General features: G+C 46.0%; 1 protein-coding gene and 1 long non-coding RNA gene across 5 annotated transcripts in view; one reads left to right on the top strand and one right to left on the bottom strand.

The window, feature by feature from the left end:
• The window catches only part of USP33 (ubiquitin specific peptidase 33), a 45,886-nt gene that overhangs the window by 14,485 nt on the left and 9,268 nt on the right, over positions 1 to 22,133 (top strand). For 2 of the 4 annotated variants that reach the window (XM_084757303.1, XM_084757301.1), the window contains exons 5-17: positions 1,654 to 1,806; positions 3,617 to 3,719; positions 5,526 to 5,595; positions 6,667 to 6,780; positions 7,227 to 7,305; positions 8,510 to 8,924; positions 12,618 to 12,758; positions 15,323 to 15,435; positions 16,586 to 16,755; positions 16,854 to 16,948; positions 17,461 to 17,494; positions 20,713 to 20,758; positions 21,499 to 21,679. In XM_084757303.1, the coding sequence (XP_084613429.1) occupies positions 1,654 to 1,806; positions 3,617 to 3,719; positions 5,526 to 5,595; positions 6,667 to 6,780; positions 7,227 to 7,305; positions 8,510 to 8,924; positions 12,618 to 12,758; positions 15,323 to 15,435; positions 16,586 to 16,755; positions 16,854 to 16,948; positions 17,461 to 17,494; positions 20,713 to 20,758; positions 21,499 to 21,679 (1,714 nt within the window). The remainder of the gene's footprint in view (positions 1 to 1,653; positions 1,807 to 3,616; positions 3,720 to 5,525; positions 5,596 to 6,666; positions 6,781 to 7,226; positions 7,306 to 8,509; positions 8,925 to 12,617; positions 12,759 to 15,322; positions 15,436 to 16,585; positions 16,756 to 16,853; positions 16,949 to 17,460; positions 17,495 to 20,712; positions 20,759 to 21,498; positions 21,680 to 22,133) is intronic. The other 2 variants (XM_084757302.1, XM_084757304.1) reach the window with 2 other exon arrangements.
• LOC311583571 overlaps positions 2 to 22,133 on the bottom strand; it is a 33,764-nt gene continuing 11,632 nt past the window's right edge. Inside the window, exon 3 of the long non-coding RNA XR_014774585.1 lies at positions 2 to 1,280. This is a non-coding gene — a long non-coding RNA (uncharacterized lncRNA). The remainder of the gene's footprint in view (positions 1,281 to 22,133) is intronic.

Consider the following 22,133-nt stretch of genomic DNA (forward strand, 5'->3'; position numbering starts at 1 on the left):
GTGTGGCTGTTGGGTACACAGCAATTGGAGATGGGGACAGGATCCAGGGCCATGCTGTGTCACTGTGCTGCAGTCCTGGCCGTGGGAAACCACTACAACCTGGAGGAAAGGAGAAATGATACAAACATTTAAGTTGTGAGTGGAATTGTGAGGTGCTTGTGACCTGGTCTAGCTGTGTGGCTTAGAATTTGGAATCCTCCTCCCCGTGTGTCTTACATGTTACATTACAGATGTGTGACACCACACCAACCTAGAATTATTGATTTTTTAGAAAATACATAAGGTAAAACTTTGTTTATTCTCCATGAAAGGTGGGGAGGGAATTGCTAAGAAAATCATTATATAACTGAGTATTGATGAGGAAGCATACTTCCGGTGGAGGGTTCAGGTGTAGTATCAGGTTATGGAGTTGAAGTTAGATGAGTAGGTGTTTGTTTATTTTAAGATTTTAAATATTTCTTATTTGTGTGTGGAAGGCACGCATGTCCCACAGCATGCGTGGAGGTCAGAGGACCTTCCATTGTGAGATGTAGGTGTGAACTCGGGTTGTCAAGCTTGTACCAAGTGTGTTTTTCCTGCTGAGCCATCTTGCTAGGGTTAGGCTTAGGACTAACCCCCGGGTGCTCCAGCGCTGGCCCTGGCCCTGGCCCTGCACACCACTCTGGCTGCAGTGCCATCTGTCTTTGCTGTACTCTGTGGCACTTCCTGTGTGACTCTATTTCCACCCTAAGCTGGACTGATAGTAAAGTGCCTGTTGATAACCTGCAGCAGCTAGTGTCAGCCGGGTCTTCTCATGAGAATTTCTTAAGTCCAGATATTTCAAGTCTCAAGGCAGCGCTGTACAGTCTCCATCCCTGTGTATCTGAAAGGGAACTTTGTGTGACCATCTTTAAAGCACCAAGCAGCTAGCCAGCATATCTATATCCTATATCCTGTAGGGCTAAGCCCTCGTGCACACGACTATCACTTTATCTGAGAGCTTATTTTTACTGTTGCTCAAGTTGTGTTTGCTTCCATTTAAATGATGTATGCTCTTTTGCAGTTCTGTTTTCCTAGCAAGCTAACAAACAAGCAAACACTCCCCAGCCCCCTGAAAAAGTCTCACGTAGCCCAGGCTGGGCTTAGATTTGCTGTGTAGTAGATGTTGGTCTTGGACACATGATGCTTTTGCCCCGCTAGGATTACGGGAACGCCTTGTACTGGCTACTCACCATTTTCGTGTATTCTTGTTTGCTGATTGCAGAACCGAGGAATTTTACACTGTTGAAATTACCTTTGTCCTATGAATGAGGGAAAACAGACCCTAGCATAACTTGTAGAATAGGTTAGGTGTTGTTACTATATAGGATTTTAGAATTAATCTAAAGAATTGTGACATGAAGCCTGGCATGGTGGTGCACACTTTTAATCCCAGCACTCAGGAGGCAGAGGCAGGTGGATCGCTGTGAGTTCGAGGCCAGCTTGGTCTACAAAGCGAGCCAAAACCCTGTTTCGGAAAAGAAAAAAAGAAAAAAAGAATTGTGACATGTTTATGTGTGCTCCACGTTAGCTCTTCTGAGTAAACACTGTCTGTCAAAGGCTGCAGGTCCTTTGCAGGGACATTTCAAGTATATCTAACGGTGCCTCCCTTTTCCCTCCTGTGAAACTGTGTAGGAGACAAAGCATTATCTAACTGTGAACCTCACCACTCTCCGAGTGTGGTGTTATGCTTGCAGCAAAGAAGTATTTTTGGATAGAAAATTAGGAACTCCTCCTTCATTACCTCATGTAAGACAACCTCAGCAAACACAAGAAAGCAGTGTCCAGGTAATCTAATTTTAGATTATAAATGTTCCGGAAATAATTTCAGAGTTTGTCATACAGTTGGGATTTACAAGTGCCTCGCCTGTACTTTAGGAAGCCCGTCTCTGTGCCCAGGGCGGCACGGGAGCCTTGCTTTGTCTCTGCACAGAATGAGCAGGAGGGGAGGGCGGGTTAGAGGGGAAACACCTGTGCAGCGTCAAAGCTCTTGAGGATAAGGTTGGAAGGGACATCCCAAGCCAGGGCTGAGGTTCTCATTAGTGACCCCTGTTTACTCACACAGAGCGCCTGTGTTCAAGCTCCTTAGAAAAAAGAGTTAAAAATAGCTTACAAAGTAGTGTCCAGAAGGCTTTTTGTAAATACTTCTGTCTTTCTGAAACCTAAGTGAAGGAAGGTGGTCGGACTTATGCAACTGGTGCGGACACAGCCCCTTCCCTCCCCTTCTGTCCTCTCTCCTCGGCAGCCTGCTGCTTTATCCCTGAAAACCAGTACACACCCCGAAACTTAGCATCAGGAGCCACGTTCCCCTGTGGATCAGGAGGCTCAAAAGCCAAGTTTGCAAAGATGGCTGATTCTCATTTACAGAGTCTTTTTGTTGTGTGTGTGCATGTATAAAACAAGCACAGGGCGCTACAGAGAAGCCGTGGGCACCTGTGGTTAAGCTTATCTGATGCACCCTTTGTTGCTGTAGAAGTTACAGAGATCAGAACAGATAAGGCATGTCACTAATTTAGATAAAGTTAGTTCTTGAGCCTAAATTTAGAAACATCACTTAGAAAATGTGGTTTGGTTTTTGTTTTGTTGGTGGGGGGGTTGGGGTGGGGTGGGGTGGGGTGGGAATGGGGTGGGGGGTGGGGGGCTGGAAAAGGAGGCTCAGTGGCTAGGAGCTCATACTGGTTTTGTAGAGAGGGCTTAAGCTTGGTTCCCAGCCCCATACTGGATGACTTTATTAAGATTTATTTATTATTTATACAGTATTCTGCCCACATGCCAGAAGAGGGCACCAGATCTCATTATAGATGGCCGTGAGCCACCATTTGGTTGCTGGGAACTGAACTCAGGACCTTTGCAAGAACAGGCAGGCCTCTTAACCTCTGAGCCATCTCTCCAGCCCTACTAGGTGACTTTAAACTGCCTGTAACCGCAGCTTTGGGGACCCTGTGCCTCTAGCCTTCTGTACCTGTACTCACATGTAAATACTCTCGCATAGCTTCACAAATGCATAGTTGGAAATAAAAAAGCCCATTTTTATAGGCACCTTTTCTATAAAATATAAATGTTAGCTTTATAGTAATTGTTAATGGCGCAGAGTCTTAGGGTCCTATCTCTATTGTTGTTGTTATGTTTATTTCATTTTTTAATTTTTAAAATCACGGCAGCGTGTGGGTATGTGCACGAATAAGTGCAGGAGCCATAGGGGTGCAGCAGAGGCATCCAGTGCCCTGGAGCTGGAGCTGCAGGCAGCTGCGAACCACCTGATGTAGGTGCTGGAATCAAATTAAGGCCTTGTGATGCTCTCGGCACGAAGCCATCTTTCCAGCCCTGTTGTTGTGGTTGTTTTGGAACAGGGTTTCAGCGTGTAGCCCAGGCTGGCCTCTAACTTTGTTGCCAGCCAGGACTGGCCTTGAAGTGGTCTTTTTTCCTCTGCCTCCTGAGTGCTGGGGCTACAGGCACGTTCCACCATGCTGGCCAGTTTCTGTCCCAGTGACGACACCTTTACTAGTTTTGAAGTGTACGTGTTATGTAGGTTGAAACTAAAGTGGGTTTCGCTAGTACAAAGACTTGAACAAGTGTGCTGTGTCTCTTTGTTGTTAAGGACTTTAAAATGCCCAGTAACACCGCGTTGAAAACTCCTCTGGCTGTGGTATTTGAAGATCTGGGTATAGAAGTGGAGGAAGAAGACGAGCTGAAGGCGAGAGGTAAAGGCTCTTCCTCAGCACGCCTGGGTGGCACTGCCCCTTTCGTTAGCGAAGTGCGAGGTGACAAGTTCAAAGTCTAAAGCTTTACTAGCAGAGACTGGAGAGGGTAAGAACAGGACCGAGGCGTTCGCCCTCGTGAACCCATTTTTTCAGGTAATGCAGACTTGGTTTGTCTGGTGTCAGCGTGTGACAGCTGACTCAGCTTCGCCAGCCTTGCCTTTTGGGAGTCTTTTGCTTTCAACGTGAGTTTGGATTCTCACTGCCCATGATAAGGGGTGCTGGGGAGGTGTGAGAGTATTTATTACCTTAGCTGACTGTCTTGGAAAAGAATTCTTTTAAAGGGGCAGCATTTATTTGGAAAACAATCATGAGGGTCCGGGGACCTCCTGCTGTGTTCACTCAGTTTTCCTACATTTGTGACACAGTCTGTCAGGGTTTCCCATATTTTAAAGGTTCACAGTATTTAATATAAACTTTGAATTTTCTGCTAGTTCTTGGAACATAGGACCTGAGTGCATATTAGACAAACACTCTTCTAGTCAGCTACATCCTTAGCCCTAGAGTTTTTGTTTTGTTTTGTTTTTTGTTTTTTAAGACTGGGTTTCTGTGTAGCCCTGGCTACCCTAGATTCTCACTGTAGACCAGGCTGGCCTTGAACTCACAGAGATCTGCCTGCTCTGCCTCTCAAGGGCTGGAATTAAAGGCGTGCACCACCACGCCCAGCAGCCCTAGAAGTGTTTATTTATTTATTTTTATGATTGTTGTTGTTGTTGTTTTTTTTGCTTGTTTCTTTTGAAACAGGGCCTCTCTATTATTTAGTTCTGGCTGCCCTGGAACTTGCTATATAGACCTTGAACTCACAGAGATGCACTTCCCTCTGCCTCCTGAGTGCTGGGATTGAAAGTGTGCACCACCATGCCCGGCTTATAATTCTACTTTTGAAGTATTTGTTACTGTACTTTGTTGTTGTTATGTTGGGAATTAATATCAGGGGCTCAGGAATGCTGAGTGTATGCTTTGCTTCTGAGGTCAGCCAGTCCCTGTTTTCTCTTTTAATGATGGGATAAAGTGAGAAAAATAGAATGCAGATGGGAAAAAAATGTAACCCGTGGAAAAGGAGGCGCTGTGATCCATATTGTCACAGCGTGAGGACAGGCATCAACATCAGGCCAATTTCCACTTGGGTTTTGGGAATTGTAATCTTAACTCAAATTATTTTAAAAAATGTGTTCTTAAACTGTGTGTATTGGCACATAATTTTAATCCCAGCACTCAGGAGTCAGAGACAAGCAGGTCTCTGTGGACTCAAGGCCAGCCTGGCCTATAGTGAGTTCCAGAACAGCCAGGACTACACAGTGAGACCCTGGTCATCTCCCTCTTCTCTCCCCCCAAAATGTCCTCTTTATTACATAACAGTAAAAGGGTTGTTTGTTTGTTTGTTTAATGTAGTTTTTTTTTTTTTAGGTTATATTAGGAAATCCTTGAATTTATCTACAGCTAAAAATTTGGAAAGTAAAAGATTTCCAAAAGCATGGCCTGAGTTGTTCAGGCTGTTGCCTTGCATTTCCGTGTTTTTGTTTTGTTAATGTTGTTTCTTGTATGCGTGTGTGCATGTGTGTGTGTGTATGTTCACCCATTGGACATTGAATTCAGGGCTGTGTGTACAGTTTGCACATACTCTACCAGTGAACTGTTTTCAGCCCATTTCCATAGCTTTAACTTTTGAAATTGTTGTTCTCAATAAACAACCAGAAAATTGAATCATTTATGTTTTATTGAATGATGACTTATATTTGTTCTTCATAGGCCTTACAGGTTTGAAAAACATTGGAAATACTTGCTATATGAATGCAGCTTTGCAGGCTCTTTCTAACTGGTAAGTAGCAAGATCAGTACAGGTCGGTCGGTTGATCTGTCTGCCTGTCTGTCCACCCGTCCTTCCTTTCTTTCTTTTCTTTTCTTTCTTTTTTCTTTTTTCCCCCCGAGACAGGGTTTCTCTGTGTAGCTCTGGCTGTCCTGGAGCTTACTCTGTAGACCAGGCTGCCCTTGAACTCAAGAGATGTACCTGGCTCTGCCTTCAGAGTGCTGGGATTAAGGTGGGAGCCACTGCTCCAGCTCCAGTCCAGGCTTTGCTTAAGGAGCTTGTTGTTACGGTAGGTGAGTAACTCCCAGAGCAGAGAGGCAAGAGCCTGGGCGAGGACACCTGTGGGCCCAGTGGGATTTCTGTGCCTGCCTCTAACTTTATTACTTTGTTTTTCTAACCCAGGCTAGCCTGGAGCTGTGTAGTTGGGATGACCTTGGACTCTGCCGTGCTGGGATTGCAGGCTCTTAGCAGCACACCCAGTTACTGCCTCCTGCAGTTTCTTAAGATCGATGATCCTGGCTTAGATGTCCTGTAGTATGTCCTTGGGGAAAGTATTTGTTTTTGTTTTTTACAGTTCTGGACCTCAAACTTAGGTCCTTAAGCACACTGCTCTGTTGAACAGTATCTGGGCAAGTACATTTATGTACAGAAAATGAAAGCTTAAACTTGCTAAATACGAAGAACATTCTTAGGTTAGAAATCTTATGAAAGTCTATATGGTTCTGTAGGTGGAGTCCTTGAACACAGCACTGTATTTCCCCCTTATTTGTGACATATAGCTTGAGTGGTCATTACTTTTCAGGTAGAGGCATTGAGGCAGAACAGAATTCAGAGCCCTGACTGTGGCATTGTCAGAGCATGACGTGACATCGATAGCATCTTTGGGAAAGAGTTTGACACTGAGAACCTGGAAGAAAATGACTGGTTGAACTTTGTGATATAAAGGGTTGAATATCGGACTGTAAAAGGGAACAAAGGCCTGGCAGGGAGAGGTTGCTGTGTGCTGTTGGCTCACTGAACAGCTGGACACTACTAAGAACTCAGGCTGGACTCTGCTCTGACACTGCTCTCTCTTCACACTAGCCCACCTTTGACGTACTTCTTTCTTGATTGTGGAGGACTGGCTAGAACAGATAAGAAACCAGCAATTTGTAAAAGTTACCTCAAACTAATGACAGAATTGTGGCACAAGAGCAGGTATGTACTTAATATAATTGTTTAAAATTCAATATTAAAAGTATGGAAAGAATGCAGATCTGTTTGGAGGGTTGAAAACCAATTGTAGAAGGGAGATTTGAGTGAGGCCACATGACACTGGAGTGCAGATGACTGAGCTGTTGTCATTATCAGGGTCAAGCAGTTCCATTGGCACCTTGGGTGCCTCTCACTGCGCTTCGGTGTGGCAGAGTCACCCCAGGCTAGGCAGCATAGGCCCAGTCAGCTGCCCGTGCCGAGTCTCAGCGTGTTGGCTGCCGGTGCCGAGTCTCAGCAGGTTGGCAGTTATTTGTGGACCACGTTAGTTCTGTCCTAGAGCTGCTCATGAAGTTGCAGTTTTGAAGAATACTGTGCAGCTTGAGAATAATAAAATTCTAAAAACAAAAATCTGACCTGCAGAACATCTGTTTGAAAATGTTTCTTTTCAGGCCAGGATCTGTTGTGCCTGCTAATCTGTTCCAAGGAATTAAAACTGTAAACCCAACTTTTCGAGGCTATTCTCAGCAGGTTAGTTATTTCTATAAACATCCTTAAGTTTTTTGAATTTATTTACTTTGTTTGTATGAGTGTTTGTCTGTGTGTGTGTGTGTGCACGGTGTGTGCCTGGTGCCACGGAGGTCAGAGGGAGGCATCAGATCCTGACCTGAAGCTCCTGATGACTGAGTTACGCTGTGTGGGTGCTGGCAACAGCCTGGGTCTGTCAGAGCAAATCCTGACCGCTGAGCTGTCCCCACCTCCACTTTAGTAATCTTTAGTAAGCAGAAAACGTTATCATACTTCTGTTTGCCCAGTTTACCTTTTCCATCATTGCTCCTTTGTGTCTTTAGTGTTTGGTCTGGGGGCAGGGTTTCTTGTAGCCTGGCTGGTCTGGCCTCTGTGTAGCTGCGGTGGCCTCACCTTCCTGATCTTCCTCCTTCCCCCTCTCATGTGCTGGGGCCACACCTGGCTCTTTGTTTATTTTTGCATTTGTGTGGATCCAGTGAGTGAATGCAGTGTTTGTTGGATGCCAGGCATGTGTCCTACCACTGCACTGAACCTTCTAATTTCTGCGAGCTTTCTTACTGTTGTGGGGCAGTTTCAGCTATTTTAGTTTTCTATTGTCCCTTGAGTATTTATAGCTGGTCCTCATACTTTTCTCTTTTCTCAAACTATTACTTAACTATTAACTTTTTCCATATAAATTTCTGGATCTCCAGGGGTTATAATTTAGACCTATAGGTTGGAGCTCAGGAATTTGTAATTTTAATTTTTTTAGATGTTGTTTGTATGAGGAGGGATGGTTTGCACATGCCACAGCACTTGTGTGAAGCACTGAAGCGCGTTGTCCTTCCACACAGACTGAACTCGGGCTGCCAGGCTGGCCAGTGCTCTTCCTGAGCATTTGCAGCTCAGGAGTTTATATTACCAAATAAGCTCTTGCGGTCCATCGAGAAGTCTTCTTTAAGATGCAGCCCACGAGTGGGAAAAACTCTCACTTAAACCCAACTTACATAGTGTTTCATTTTAGGCCATATTTGTGAGTTGTGATTGTCACATGAGGAAAACTGCTTTGCTTGCCTAGTTTGGAGCGTACTGTGCTGCGGCTGTGCCTCATCCTGCCCAGGTGTGCGCAGACACGCTCAGTGCGATGCCGTGCGCAGCCTGTTCGTCCATACCTTATTCCTAGGAGCCTTGGCACTAGGCTGGTAACGTGCTTCTGTTGATGTGCTAGGATGCCCAAGAGTTCCTTCGCTGCTTAATGGACCTGCTTCATGAAGAGTTAAAGGAGCAGGTCATGGAACTAGAGGAAGACCCTCACACCCTGGCCTCCGAGGAGACCGCGGAAGAAGACAGGAGCCAGTCAGACGTGGACTTTCAGTCCTGCGAGTCGTGTAGCAGCAGTGAGAAAGCAGAAAATGAGAGCGGCTCCAAAGGCTTTCCTGAAGACAGTAATGAGACCACAATGCTTATTCAGGATGAGGACGACTTAGAGATGGCCAAAGACTGGCAGAAAGAGAAGATGTGCAGTAAGATCAGCAAAGCCAGTGCTGACCTAGAACTGGATAAAGATAGAGACACTGCATGTGAAACAGTTGACCTGAACAGCCAGGAGACCGTCAAAGTGCAAATACATGGCAGAGCCTCAGGTGACAGTTTAATAATCGTATTGGGAGATGATAGCATGTTGTGTGCCAACAGTGAACACTTAACTGTTACTTTTGAAACAACTTACTTACTTTTTTGTTTGTTTATTTTTGAGGCAGGATCTCAGTGTGTACCCTGGCTGGCCTGGAACTTACTATGTAGACCAGGCTATTCATAAACATATCTGCCTGCCCCTGCCTCCTGACCCCTGAGATTAAAGGCGTGTGCTACCACACTTGCCTTACTTTTAATTAATTAATTAATTAATTAATTAATAGACTTGCAGGGTTAGGTTTTTTGTTGTTGTTTTGTTGGTTTTGTTTTTTGTTTGGTTTTCCAAGACAGGGTTTCTCTGTGTAGTAGCCTTGGCTGTCCAGGACTCGCTTTGTAGACTAGGCTGGCCTTGAACTTGCAAACCTCTGCCTCCTGAGTGCTGGGATTAAAGGTGTGTGCCACTACGCCTGACACTTTTGTTTGTTTGTTTTTTGAGGCAGGGTTTCTCTGTGTAGCCTTGGCTGTCCTGGGTAGACTTGCTATCTGCTTGAAGTGTTAAGTTAAAATCAAAATCATAAAATTATGAAACTAAAAGTCAGATAATTTTGAGGATCATTTGCCTAGGATTTTTTTTTTAAAGCATGAGCACATCAGGATTCCTTTATGGTTGCATAGTAGTCTACAAAATTAGTCTCCTTGGAATTTTCCTCTTTATTTCAAGCAAGTTCTGTTGAGATTCTGACAAAAACACAACCCAAATTTTCTAATCATGTATGTTATGACATTCCAATGGTTCTCACTGTAGACATAGCTAATATATAAATGAACTTTGTTTGGATACGTTATAATATTGGACAGTGGTTCTTTGAAGAAAGCCAAATACCTGAATGAAAGACATGAGCTAAATTTAGCTTTACATATCATATTTATCTTTTAGAGTTAATGTTCCTTGATGTGCTACTGACTGCTCTAAATTCTGTAAAATTAGATGATCAGAAAATCAGGTTATGAGGCTCACTGGCCAAGAAATAACAGCAAGTTTATCTCTGTGATAACCGAAGAGATCTGTTGGAGCCTAAGTGCTAAGTGTGGGTGGATCACAGTTCTTTCTTAGCTTAGGAAGATTGGAGGCCCTACTGTGAGGCTGTGTCATGTCTTCCCAGGGGAAGGATGGAGGGTGAGGGAGGAAGGCACTTGGCGCGCACACACACACACACACACACACACACACACACACACACACACACACACACTGCACTGCAAGCCTCTGTTGCCTTGACGGTTCTTCCTTTTCCGTGGCTCTGCGGTGGTCACTAAATGCCTGGTTCTGATAACCAGCCTTCCTTGTGAAAAGCCAAAGGAAGCGTGAGGCAGGACACTGGCCCTTTGTTACTTGCCTGTGGGGTTTGTACTTCACATACTAACAAGACAATGAACTAAAATAGTCTGAGTGTTTAATCTTTTAAATCTTGAGTGAAAACCATAACAAAGATCATGTAGTGTGCAAAACCTAAAATACTTGCCATCTCCGCCCACAGTAAATCCTCACCAGCCTCCAAGGCCTTTAGCTGCTTTTCTTTAGAAATCCTGGAGTGAGGCTTTGTCCACAATATTTTGCTGTCTTCTTTAGTCATGGTTGCTAGGTTCTTATTTCGTTTCGTATGTTTACTTTTGTGTATGAGTGTTTTGGCTGGATATATGTATGTGCTCGGCGTGTGTGCCTGGTGCTCAGTGGAGCCAGAGAGGGGGTCATATGCCCTGGACCTGGAGTAATGGACGTGTAAACCACCACCACATGAGTGCTGGGAACTGAATCTGGGTCCTCTGCAAGAGCAGCACATGCCCTTGACCCTGACCTTCTGCAAGAGCAGCACATGCCCCTGCCCCTGCCCCTCTGCAAGAGCAGCACACTGACCCTGACCCTCTGCAAGAGCAGCACACGCCCCTGACCCTGCCCCTCTGCAAGAGCAGCACACTGACCCTGACCCTGACCCTCTGCAAGAGCAGCACACGCCCCTGACCCTGAGCCTCTGCAAGAGCAGCACACTGACCCTGACCCTGAGCCTCTGCAAGAGCAGCACATGCCCCTGACCCTGACCCTCTGCAAGAGCAGCACACTGACCCTGCCCCTCTGCAAGAGCAGCACACGCCCCTGACCCTGAGCCTTGCCCCACCCTCGGCTGGTATCTTTACCAACACTTTTCCCTCCGACATTCCATTGGCAGTAGTTCAGCACACTTCTTGCCTCAGAAGATAAGCCAGACACTAAGACTAGCCACTCGCTGCTGGTAACACTCATGGTCTCTAGCTGGCTTTGTTTTACAGTTAGCTCTGAAGAGTTATTTTCCTAAGAGATATGTATTATTTTTAGTGTAGCAACAATAAATATGATTAATATATACCTGCAATTTTTTTTTCGAGACAGTATTTATATATATATATATCTTCCTGTTTTGGAACTCACTCTGTAGACCAGGCGGTCTCGCACTCAGAGATTTGCCTGCCTCTGCCTTCCAAGTGCTCGGATTAAAGGCGTGCATCACCACCACCACCATACAGCTATGAATTTATTTCTTAAAAAAATAGATTTAATATATGTATGTGTCTTATGTGTTTGCATGCATGAGTTGTGGTACCTGTTGTCCCCTTGTGCACCACACGTATGTATGAGCCCACAGAGGCCAGAACTGGAGTGACAGGCAGTTGAGCTGGGAACCTCTGTCCTCTGTAAGAGCTGTAAGCCCTTGTAACCTCTTAGCCATCTCTCCAGCTCCTGCTGCCTAGATTTCTTGTTTGGTTTTAATTACTAAGCTTATTTGGGACAATAATACTTTCTCTCACTTAAAAAAATTCCTGGGCTGAGGGAGCATGGCTCAATGATAGAACGCTCGTGTGGTATTTTTGAGGCTTTGGGCTCCCTCCCCAGCACAATGAAAAGAAGTTGAATTTAAAAGACTGGGTGGGGCTAGAGAGATGGGCTGGCAGTTAAGAGCCTATATTGCATTTATAGAGGACCCCACTTTGTTTCCCAGCACCCATATTGGGTAGCTCACAACTGTCTGTCTTCAGCTCTCCTGGTCTCTGGTGGCATCTGCACTGACATGTCTATAGTAACGCATGTGTGTGTGTGTGTGTGTGTGTGCGCACACCATACACACACACTCACGCATCCATACACACACACACACACACACACACACACACACACACACACACACCTGGAAAAGATGTCTAACAGAAATGCAGGCCCCAAGCACGTGGCCTACGCCTTTGGTAGCCGCTCTTGGGAAGTGAGGGCTGGGGACCAGGTGAAGGATGGCAGCTTATCTGCACAGAGTCTGAGGTCAGGCTGAGCTGGATGAGAACATGGATCAAGAAACCAAACGCTTCTTGTAGCTTCCGGGTGGCTTTTTAGAAGTTCTAAGTCTGGGAGCTGAGACCATCGTTCATTTTGGGTTACCTCTGCTCCCTTCCTGAGCTGACGTCAGCAGAATGTGTTCCTGAAAGGAAGCGGGTTCTTGGGTGGAAATCACTGTTACTCTGCTTAGCTAGCACTTTGCCAAATATTTCACTTGGCATTTGTTAACGATTAAGGAATTTTTATGTTAATTGACATTACTGATCACATGGATTACAACTTTACTTAGTAGTTTCATTTATAAATTTAATTGAAGGTAATAATAAAAATTTAAATATTGCAGAATATATCACTGATGTCCATTTGAATGACCTATCTACATCACAGATCCTTCCATCAAATGAAAGTGCTACTCCACGTCTATCAGCAAGCCCTCCTAAGTCAGCCAGTGTGTGGTCAGGATTGACACCTCCAAACAAAAAAGGTAACGGAACTCTTCACTCGGTTCTGCAGCTTAAACCTCAGCTTAGACTCTGGTGCCGGCGGCATGGCCAACGTCTGAGGGATTAGAAGTTGCGGGAACTATACAGCCATAATTAGAAGTGGTTTGTTTGTTTGTTTTTCAAGACAGGGTTTCTCTATCTGTCCTGGACTCTCTTTCTAGACCAATCTGGCCTCAAACTCAGAGATCCACTTGCTTTTGCCTCCCTAAGTGCTGGGATTAAAAGTGTGTGCCACCACAGCCAGCTTATGATTAGAAATTTTTGTCTGTGGTCCTCTACTTTAAAATTTTGTTGTTGTTGTTTTGTTCTTTTTTGTTTTTTGGGACAGGGTTTCTCTGTGTAACAGCTCTGGCTGTCCTGGAACTCACTCTGTAGTCCAGGCTGGTCTCGAACTCACTTGCCTCTGCCTCTACCTTTGCCTCCCTAAGTGCTGGGATTAAAGGCGTGTGCCACCGCCACTCGGCTACTTTAAAGTTTTTTATAGTTCACTTTAAAATAATATTTTATATGTATGAGTGTCTGGCCAGCATGTGTATGTATGTGCATCACATGTGTTCCTGGAGCACACAGAGGTTAGAAGAGGGTATCAGACCACCTGGAACTGAAGCAGATGGTTGGGAGCCACTGTCTGGGTCCCGGGGACCAAACCTGTAAGAGCAAGTATGAGCCTTTTAAAAGTTCTGCGCCGTTTAGCCCATTCTGTCCTACAATTCCGTTATCAGACTCTCGCCCTGCTCCTGATGCCTGCCACTCTGACGCCTGTTCCTGACCCCTAAGGCCTAATGCTCCCACTGTTTTCCTATCCCCTAAGGCCTAACGTTCCCACTGTGTTCCCAACCCCTAAGGCCTAATGCTCCCACTGATTTTCCTTTCTCCAGAGTGCCCTGTATATGACGGCACATAGGATATAGGCTTAGGAAACAGCCTTTCATGTAGTTATTGCATGTCTGAATGCTGTTTCTTTTCCTTACTAAGCTGTTTCAATTGTGTCACCAACCCACTGTTCACTCCCTCCTCAAAGGATTTTTGAATTGTTTACTGTTTTTGGCAGTTACGAATAATAGTGCTGCCATCATTTATGTATAGTTTTTGTATGATCTTAAAATTTTCTTTCACCAAAGATAAAGTCCTAGAATTGTATTTCCTGGGTTTAATGTTCATTTTATGCTCAACACTATACAAAGCTGCCCGTCTCACAGAGTGCCTGTACCATTCTGCATTGTCACCAGCTTTATATCACAATGGTAGCATAATGAAATGTAAAACTATAAGACTTAGGGCCCCATGTGGTATTTCTCCTGACTGCCACACTTCATAGGTGTAGACTTTTCACTCTTACACACAAAACAAAGACACCATCTATAAAAGATGTAAAAAGTTTTGGCAAAGGACCTTATTAAGATTTTTTTTAAAAGGTGTAAGATTGGGAAGAAGTATTTGTAGGTTGACAAAGCCTATGTCCAGAGCACATACGCAATGCACCTCGCTGACAAAGCCTGTATCCGGGGCACATACGCAGTACACCTCGCTGACAAAGCCTGTGTCCAGGGCACATACGCAACACACATCACTGACAAAACCTGTGTCCAGGGCACATACACAATACACCTCATTGACAAAGCCTGTGTCCAGAGCAATATGCAACACACATCACTGACAAAGCCTGTGTCCAGGGCACATACGCAACACACATCACTGACAAAGCCTGTGTCCAGGGCACATATGTAATATTCTTCCTTTGACTTGATGACCATAAATACCCCAGTGAGGAGCTAAGTCCTCATTGTGCGGGCAGTTATGAGATGCCTTATGTATGTGCTGAGAAGCAAAGCCTGGTCCTCTGGAAGAGCAGCAAGTGAGCCATCTCTCCAGCCCTAATGTAGTGATCTTGAAGGGCATTGTGAATTTTTTCTATAGTACAGACATTTTTTGTTATGTTTATTGACTTATGTGTTGGTGTACATGTGTATGTATGTGGGTGCACATGCCACAGCATACTTCTAGAGGTCAGAGGACAACATGTTGGCTTTTTCCCTCCATTATATGGATCTTGGGGGTCAAGCTAAGGTCTGAGGCTGGGCAGGAAACACTTCTGCCTGCTGAGCATCTTGCCGGCTGAGTATAGTAATTTCCTGTTAAAGGACTAACAAGGCGGGTGGTAGATTGTGTGCGGAGCTCAGTGCCCCGCAGTGCACTGAGTGGCTCTCAGCTGCTTCCCACTCCAGCTCCAGGGAATCCAGCACCTCTTCTGGCTGCCATGGGTACCACACGCACATGCAACAGACACAATCATATACATATTCATAAATAAATAAGTCTAAAAAGGAAAAGACTCTAGGGAAGTGCAGGCACGGTAGCACTCTTTTCATCTGGTTTCACAGGGAGGTGAGAGGCAGTGTCGCTTTCACCATGGACTTGAGGCCTGGCTGAACCACAGGAGACCCTGTCTCAAAAGCAGCATCTCCAAACAATTCAAAAATATTTTAGAGAAAAATATTCAAGGAACTAATTTGATTCTTTCTAATGTTCTATCTTTCAATCCTAGCTCAGTCTGCATCTCCAAAGAGAAAAAAGCAACATAAGAAATACAGAAGTGTCATTTCTGACATATTTGATGGGACAATCATTAGTTCAGTGCAGTGTCTGACGTGTGACAGGGTGAGTATGAGGGACCGCGACACACAAAATTTCTGTCAAATAGGATTTTTAAAAACCTGGAAAGGTTTGTCGAACTAAAGTGCTTGTTGCTATTGCAGATGCTGCATACACTTCTTGTGTTTATATCTACTGTACATTGATTTTTAGATGTAGAGTGAGAAGTACAACACACATCCTTTGTAAAGGCTCATGGGTCCTCTGTCTCTTTTGGTTACAGATAAAGGTGAGAGGTTGCTAGGCAACAAGAATTGTTACCAGTGCTTCTTTGTTGCCCCAAGGCTGATGCAGTTAGGTCGGCCCAGAACTGCTGTGTGCACAGCAAAGGGCACTGAGTGTATTTCTTACACTTGGCTTTGCAGGCAGCTTGTAAATGACAGAGGTGCTGCAATAATCATGCCAAATTCATAAACACAAACAAGGAAAAACTACATAAAACCTTGTCTTAAACTATCGTGAGGGTTTGACTAACACCCAGTCCTTCAGAATTTTATTTTTCACTTCAGTGCAGTAATGAGTATAGTTAATCAATGTGAGTTACTGTCTCAAACAAGAGAGAAGTAAGCTTCAATTAGTGTATTATAGTGTTAAGTAATAAGACATTCGGTAGGGTCATTTTCACATAGGCGGCACATTACCCAGAAACGTTTTTACCTGTAGTATGTGGATAACACTGCAGTTAAAACAGACTGCATGTGACTGTCACGCAGTGTGAGTCTTGTATTTTTAAAGATTTATTACTTACATGGTATTCTGTCTGCAGTTTAAAGTACTGGGAGGCTAAGGGAGGGAATGGCTTCAGCCCCGGAGTTTGAGGACAGCCTGGATGATAGAGCATGTAACAGACCCATCCCCGCCAGTCCCCACAGAGTGTGAATGGCGATGTCCCTGCCAGGTGGCTGGGTTGATTGTGCTTCTTCGCACTGTAACACCCATGAGCCGTAGGATGCTAGTGGCCTCAGGGAGGATGGCATTTGCAACAGCACCTGGTAGGAAGCACACCTGGCTCTTTTTTCTTTGTGGTATTCTAAAAGCAGCTTGCTTGTTTTATATATGTGCTTATTATAATAATTTGCTTTCATCTTCAGAAGAAATCTAATCTTGTAAATTACTATGCTGGATTCTTTTATCCTGTGAAACCGACCACTTGCAGGTATCTGTGACCCTCGAGACCTTTCAGGATCTGTCCTTGCCCATCCCCGGCAAGGAAGACCTGGCTAAGCTGCACTCCTCCAGTCACCCAACGGTAGTCAGAGCAGGCTCATGCGGCGAAGCCTACGCGCCGCAGGGGTGGATAGCGTTCTTCGTGGAGTACGTCAAGAGGTGCGTGTCCACTCGCTTTGCTTTCTCCGGTTGTTGGCCCGGCTGCTTCTGCTCTACTAGCAGAGTACTTCCTGTCTCTTCTGTCAATGATGTTTCAGGTTTGTTGTCTCCTGTGTCCCTAGCTGGTTCTGGGGTCCAGTAGTAACCTTGCAAGACTGTCTTGCTGCTTTCTTCGCCAGAGATGAACTTAAAGGTAAGAAATGTGACTATATTTATGACTGGCTTTGGAAGGTGAATCTAAGGGTGAATTTTTGGACAGCCTAAATAGTACTTACTTGTATTTGCACGGTGGAGGCACCTTCCATGGCAGTTGAAATACAATTAGAAAAATTATGTTTTGAAGAAATTTATATAGATTTCAATAATACAAAATGACACATTTTGAAGTTCTGTGATTCAGAAAAGGGGGAGCTCAAAGAAGTTAATGTATGTTAGGGTGTGTCTGAGCTCACGTTTGCTTCTTCACGGGAGTCGGTCCTACACGTCTCGTGTGCGCCAGCATCATGCTTGGGCACACGAAGGGATGTAACAATTCCACTCAGTGGTTAAATAACACCTCCTTGTGAGTTAGTCCATCAGACTGGAAGGATGGGAGTGTGAGCCGCTCACTGTCCCTGTGCTGTGATGTCAGCACTGGGCACATCTGGGAATTGCAGAAGAATTTGCTGGTAACAAGATGAATGACTAGATCTGCTCTATTTGCAGGTGACAATATGTACAGTTGTGAAAAATGCAAAAAGTAAGTAACACTGACAATGCTTTCATTTTCATATTTTGTGTTTTTCTCGTTTATTGTAACTGGGCACATGTACTGTGCCTTGATGTTTTTTATTGATAAGTTGGTGTTTTTTATTGATAAATGTTTTTTATTGACAATTCCAATTTATGCTTGAGACAAGGTCTTGTGTCGGGGGCATACTTGATGCTATGTCTGGAAAAACCAAGGCCAGGAAGCCTTCCTCCAATAATAACGAGATTGGTTAATTTGTAAAACATGTTTAAAGTAAATGTTTAATGTCTTGATGCAAGATGTTAATAAATGTGTAGATTCGGAGGAATGAAGAGTGTCAGTTTGTACTGACTCTACTATAACATGAAGTGACTCTTTTGGATTGCCATGGCAACCAGTGGCATTCAGGAAGTGAAAGATGCAGGTGTGTGGGATATTCAGAGAGGTTGCCCCATGTTCATAGTCTCTGCTGTTACGAGTGCAGAACAGGATGGCCAAGCTTCGTTTTGTTTATACCTACTCCCAGCTCCTTTTCTGTCTTGTAGACTTTTAAAACATCTTTTTTGGCTGGGTGTGGTCAAGTGCACCTTTAATCCTAGTGCTAATTTTTAAAAGCTAGATCTCATGTGTCTCAGGGTGACCTTGAACTGTCATGTAGTGAGGATGTCCTTGTCCTGCTTCCACCTCCTGAGTACTGAGACTGTAAGCACGTGCTACCGTGCTTCATCTCTGTAGTGCTGGGGATGGACCCTAAGGTAGGTGGGCACTGTACCACGTAGCTGGGGATGGACCCTAAGGTAGGTGGGCACTGTACCACGTAGCTGGGGATGGACCCTAAGGTAGGTAGGCACTGTACCACTAGCTGGGGATGGACCCTAAGGTAGGCGGGCACTGTACCACTAGCTGGGGATGGACCCTAAGGTAGGCGGGCACTGTACCACGTAGCTGGGGATGGACCCTAAGGTAGGCAGGCACTGTACCACGTAGCTGGGGATGGACCCTAAGGTAGGCGGGCACTGTACCACGTAGCTGGGGATGGACCCTAAGGTAGGTAGGCACTGTACCACGTAGCTGGGGATGAACCCTAAGGTAGGCGGGCACTGTACCACGTAGCTGGGGATGGACCCTAAGGTAGGTGGGCACTGTACCACTAGCTGGGGATGGACCCTAAGGTAGGCGGGCACTGTACCACGTAGCTGGGGATGGACCCTAAGGTAGGCAGGCACTGTACCACGTAGCTAGTCCCTATGTTTTCTTTAATCAAAGCATTGTACAGTGACTTCACTTTTTTTTAAATTAAAATTCATGGTAAAAATTTATTCACTTGACATCCCAATTGTAGCTCCCTCCCTTGTCTCCTCCCAGTTCCACCCTCTATCTTCTCGTCCTCAGAGAGCGGCAGCTCTTCTCCCCTCCCAACTGACCCCAGCCTACCAAGTCTCATCAGGACTGCCTGCATCCTCTTCCTCTGTGGCCTGGGAAGGTACCCTGCCTAGGGGAAGTGATCAAAGAACAGGCAGCAGGGTCCATGGCAGGACAGCCCCTGCTCCCCTTACTAGGGGACCCCTGTGGAGACTGAGCTGCCTATCAGCCACATCTGAGTGGGGAGGGGGCTTGTGTTCCTTCTCTGCATGGTCCTTGTTTGGTATAGCAGTGGCCCCTGGCTCTGCTGGTCCTCATGTGGGGCTCCTGTCCCCCCGTCCCTGCTGGTCCTCATGTGGGGCTCCTGTCCCCCCCCACCCGTCCCTGCTGGTCCTCATGTGGGGCTCCTGTCCCCCCTGGCTCTGCTGGTCCTCATGTGGGGCTCCTGTCCCCCCCCCTGTCCCTGCTGGTCCTCATGTGGGGCTCCTGTCCCCCCCCCATCCCTGCTGGTCCTCATGTGGGGCTCCTGTCCCCCCCCCTGGCTCTGCTGGTCCTCATGTGGGGCTCCTGTCCCCCCCCCTGTCCCTGCTGGTCCTCATGTGGGGCTCCTGTCCCCCCCCCATCCCTGCTGGTCCTCATGTGGGGCTCCTGTCCCCCCCCCTGGCTCTGCTGGTCCTCATGTGGGGCTCCTGTCCCCCCCGTCCCTGCTGGTCCTCATGTGGGGCTCCTGTCCCCCCCCCATCCCTGCTGGTCCTCATGTGGGGCTCCTGTCCCCCCCCCTGGCTCTGCTGGTCCTCATGTGGGGCTCCTGTCCCCCCCCCCATCCCTGCTGGTCCTCATGTGGGGCTCCTGTCCCCCCCGTCCCTGCTGGTCCTCATGTGGGGCTCCTGTCCCCCCCCGTCCCTGCTGGTCCTCATGTGGGGCTCCTGTCCCCCCCCCTGTCCCTGCTGGTCCTCATGTGGGGCTCCTGTCCCCCCCCGTCCCTGCTGGTCCTCATGTGGGGCTCCTGTCCCCCCCCCCCATCCCTGCTGGTCCTCATGTGGGGCTCCTGTCCCCCCCCCCCATCCCTGCTGGTCCTCATGTGGGGCTCCTGTCCCCCCCCCGTCCCTGCTGGTCCTCATGTGGGGCTCCTGTCCCCCCCCCCCATCCCTGCTGGTCCTCATGTGGGGCTCCTGTCCCCCCCCCATCCCTGCTGGTCCTCATGTGGGGCTCCTGTCCCCCCCCCCGTCCCTGCTGGTCCTCATGTGGGGCTCCTGTCCCCCCCCCCCGTCCCTGCTGGTCCTCATGTGGGGCTCCTGTCCCCCCCCCCCCGTCCCTGCTGGTCCTCATGTGGGGCTCCTGTCCCCCCCCCCCGTCCCTGCTGGTCCTCATGTGGTGCTCCTGTCCCCCCACCCCCGTCCCTGCTGGTCCTCATGTGGGGCTCCTGTCCCCCTCTGTCCCTGCTGGTCCTCATGTGGGGCTCCTGTCCCCTCCGGGTCTTTCTATCCTTCTACTCTTCACAGGACTTAGTGACTTAACTTTTCGTTACTGATATCTTGGTATGTTATTTTTTTATAAGGGCTATTGTATTGTTGGGGTGTGCAATGTATGACTCCCTGCACTCAGGAGGCAGAGGTGGGCAGATCTCTAAGAGTTCAAAGCCAGCTTGGTCTAGGAGTGAGTTCTAAGACATCCAGGACTACACAGAGAATCCTGTCTTGAAAAGCAAAGCAAAGCAAAGCAAGCAAGCAAACAAACAAACACAAATAGCATTAAATAAGTGTGCCGTTGTCTAGACTTTAAGTCAAATTGCATAGTGCAAAACCAAGACCAGTGGCTGAGTTTTGTAACCTGTAGATTTATTAGTTTTTCTTTTTTATCCTTAGGTTGAGGAATGGAGTAAAGTTTTGTAAAGTACAGAAGTTTCCTGAGGTATGACTTCATTGTCCCTCTTTATAAAATGTGGTAATGCGTTAACGTCACATGGTGTAGTCAGCTCATGGCTGAAGTGTGGACTTGCCATGCGTAGCTTCAGCGTTCACTTCTGGATGCTGAGTTGAATGTATGAACACCGCAGCAGTGCTGTTGAATGTATGAACACCGCAGCAGTGCTGTTGAATGTATGAACACCGCAGCAGTGCTGTTGAATGTATGAACACCGCAGCAGTGCTGTTGAATATATGAACACCGCAACAGTGCTGTTGAACGTATCATTGTCTTGCAAGTCTGAAGTTTACAACCTGAAAACCATGCACTGAGCTTTGGAAAAGCCATGCTCACTCTGCCACTTTTTTTTTTTTAAATCTGGACTCAGGTTAGAATTCAGGTTGATATTTAACATTTCTACTTAAGTAACATAAATACTTCATAGACTCTTTATTGAGAGCATAAACTGAGCCTGGCGTGGTGGCTGTACAAATGTCTGAGTTTCAGGCTAGCCAGCTCTACGTAGTGAAACCTTGTCTCATAAAAAGGAAAAATACCAAAAAAACAAAAAACAAACTCAAAACCTGAAATATACTATTTAAAAATAAACATTTAAATTACTATAATTTTATTTGATTGAATGCTTCATTTTCTTGTTTACAGAATGAAACTTTAGTGTACTTTTTTTTAACCACTTGAAATCTTTTCTAATAATTAATTTGGATGTTGAATTACACTTCTTTTAGATTTTGTGTATCCACCTTAAAAGATTTCGACACGAACTGATGTTTTCCACCAAAATCAGCACTCATGTCTCCTTCCCCCTGGAAGGCCTGGACCTTCAGCCATTTCTTGCAAAGGACAGCCCAGCTCAGATTGTGACGTATGACCTCCTGTCAGTCATTTGCCATCATGGGACTGCAAGCAGTAAGTACAGGGCTGCACACTTGTCTTTAATTAAAAACACGCATCCAAGTCTATTGCTTAAGTAAGCCCCACTTGACCAAGAGGAGAAAACCTTAAAGACAGATTTTATTGCTTATTAGAAAAATGACAGACAACACAACATAATAATAAATAAACATTTAGGAAAATAGCTAGGTGTAGGGGCACATGCCTGTCACGTGCTTGAGGCAGGAGGATTATGAATCCAAAACCAAAAAACTATGCTAGTTAAAACAGGTGCCAGGAATACAGATTAGCTATCCAATTTGATCTTACTGGCAGACACTGGATGCCTCCCGAGTTCAGGGAGCCTGGGTAGCTGAGACTGTCAGACAGAGCCTCCCCAGCTCTACAATAGTATAGACGTTAGTTGCCCTAGTTGTGTAACAGTGTATAAATGGATTAGGATTTTCTAGCCCATAAATTTGTACAATTA

The sequence above is a fragment of the Acomys minous genome (assembly GCF_964271855.1).
Source record: "Acomys minous genome assembly, chromosome: 14".
Classification (NCBI taxonomy): Eukaryota; Metazoa; Chordata; class Mammalia; order Rodentia; family Muridae; genus Acomys; species Acomys minous.